This window comes from Colias croceus, chromosome 11, assembly GCF_905220415.1.
Source record: "Colias croceus chromosome 11, ilColCroc2.1".
NCBI classification, from domain to species: domain Eukaryota; kingdom Metazoa; phylum Arthropoda; class Insecta; order Lepidoptera; family Pieridae; genus Colias; species Colias croceus.
This window is the reverse complement of record NC_059547.1, coordinates 4,948,693-4,950,235: the sequence shown is the minus strand read 5'-3', so window position 1 is coordinate 4,950,235 and position 1,543 is coordinate 4,948,693. Positions and strand designations below refer to the sequence as shown.

General features: G+C 32.3%; 1 protein-coding gene across 1 annotated transcript; it reads right to left on the bottom strand.

Annotated features, from left to right (window-relative positions):
• Nucleotides 1–269: 269 nt before the first annotated feature.
• On the bottom strand, nucleotides 270–1,231 carry LOC123695531 (fruit bromelain-like). The gene is made up of 2 exons (XM_045641405.1): nucleotides 863–1,231; nucleotides 270–368 (listed from the first exon to the last, which is right to left on the bottom strand). The coding sequence occupies exons 1-2, from the start codon at nucleotides 1,163–1,165 to the stop codon at nucleotides 354–356; spliced, it is 318 nt and encodes a 105-aa protein (XP_045497361.1). The 5' UTR covers nucleotides 1,166–1,231; the 3' UTR covers nucleotides 270–353.
• Between the last annotated feature and the right edge of the window lie 312 nt (nucleotides 1,232–1,543).

Sequence of the window (1,543 nt, the reverse complement as noted above, 5' to 3'; positions counted from 1 at the left end):
CCCGGACATTTTCACACATTTTTCGGGGGATTTTCCAGATATTTTACAGGCATTTTCCGGATATCCCCGGAAAATGCCCCGGATTTCCGGAAAGTACGTAAGTTTTTTAGCTTAGATTAGTAATAAATTCTATTAACAATTCTATGAATTGTTTATGGTAGTACGTGTTTACTAAATAATTTTATGTAAAGTAGTAACTACTATGCAGTCGCTATTCCACGCGGACGAAGTCGCGGGCACAGCTAGTGAAGGATAAATAAAAGGCATTATAATAAACATAATATTATGCTTTTATTGTTAATAATACAGGAAAGTTTGTTGCATTATATTCTCTGTTAATGTTTTTCTGATCCTCAATCCATGTCGTTCTGAAAAGGTAGATAAATAAATAAATACATTTTAATGTGTTTGCTATTGCTCACTTTGTGGCTTACACACAGAAGGTACTAAGTTATAGATTCCTAAGTCTAAGTAGGTACTATATTATATGAGTTAGATCTAGAAAAATATTAAAAATGCATATTCTGAGAAATGGTAAATAGGGGTGTTTAAAGATTTTCCCTCAACTAATTGCTATAATTTTGTTTGATACATCAACAATATTGTTGCGGTATGATCTTCGGGTGCCGAAAAATTTAAAGAATAGGTACTGATTGTTTTCATAGAAATATGAATTGTATTATAATTATATAAGTAAAAGTGTTCTTAATTCATAGATTTCGTATCAATTTTTACGGGAGTAATTCACACGTCTTTAAAACTACAATTAATTATGTATATTTATAACCTATTTAACATTGTCGACTAAACTAGGATATGATGCTATTTATAATACAAGTTAAGATTTTCAAAGCCTACTTACCATGTCTTTTAATCCATACAGATGTTTTTCTTCTTCCGGAGTATAGTCAGCAAATTCGTTGATGTCGAACGTCGCAGTTTGTTGTGGGTCGCTATTAGAATCGTTTATCACATTGAGGGTCTTCAAGAATGCTTTATAATGTTCTGCACGGTCTGCATCATCTTTATAGACTCTGTGGTGCTCCCTTATGAATTTCTCGAAAAGTTCCGGGGCATCGTCTAAATCGTAATGTGGTTTACCGTTTGGTGCTGCAGATACCATAGCTGCAGCGATGAGCAAAACCACACAGATTGTACGAACCATGGCGACTAGGTCGCTTAAGAAAAAAATACACAAATGTACCGATTGCCGTTATCAGTCTTATTTATAAACGTTGGAGCAATTAAAACTATATTTTATATTACTTATACTTTTATAGAAATGCTAATCGCCCACAGTATTACAGACAATGTGAAATATAATAACCGTAAAATTAAAAATGATTTATTACTTGATGGACATAAATTGATTTTAAATAACTAAGCACAGTTATTTACACATTATGACGAACCTTTGTAAATATAATGGCTAAACAGCTGGTCGTTGGTAACCATTGTTTCAAGTCGCTTCTTTTCAGTGTAAATTTTATCTAGATAAAAATATTGAATTACGTGTAGGTACCAATGTTAGTATAGGTATACA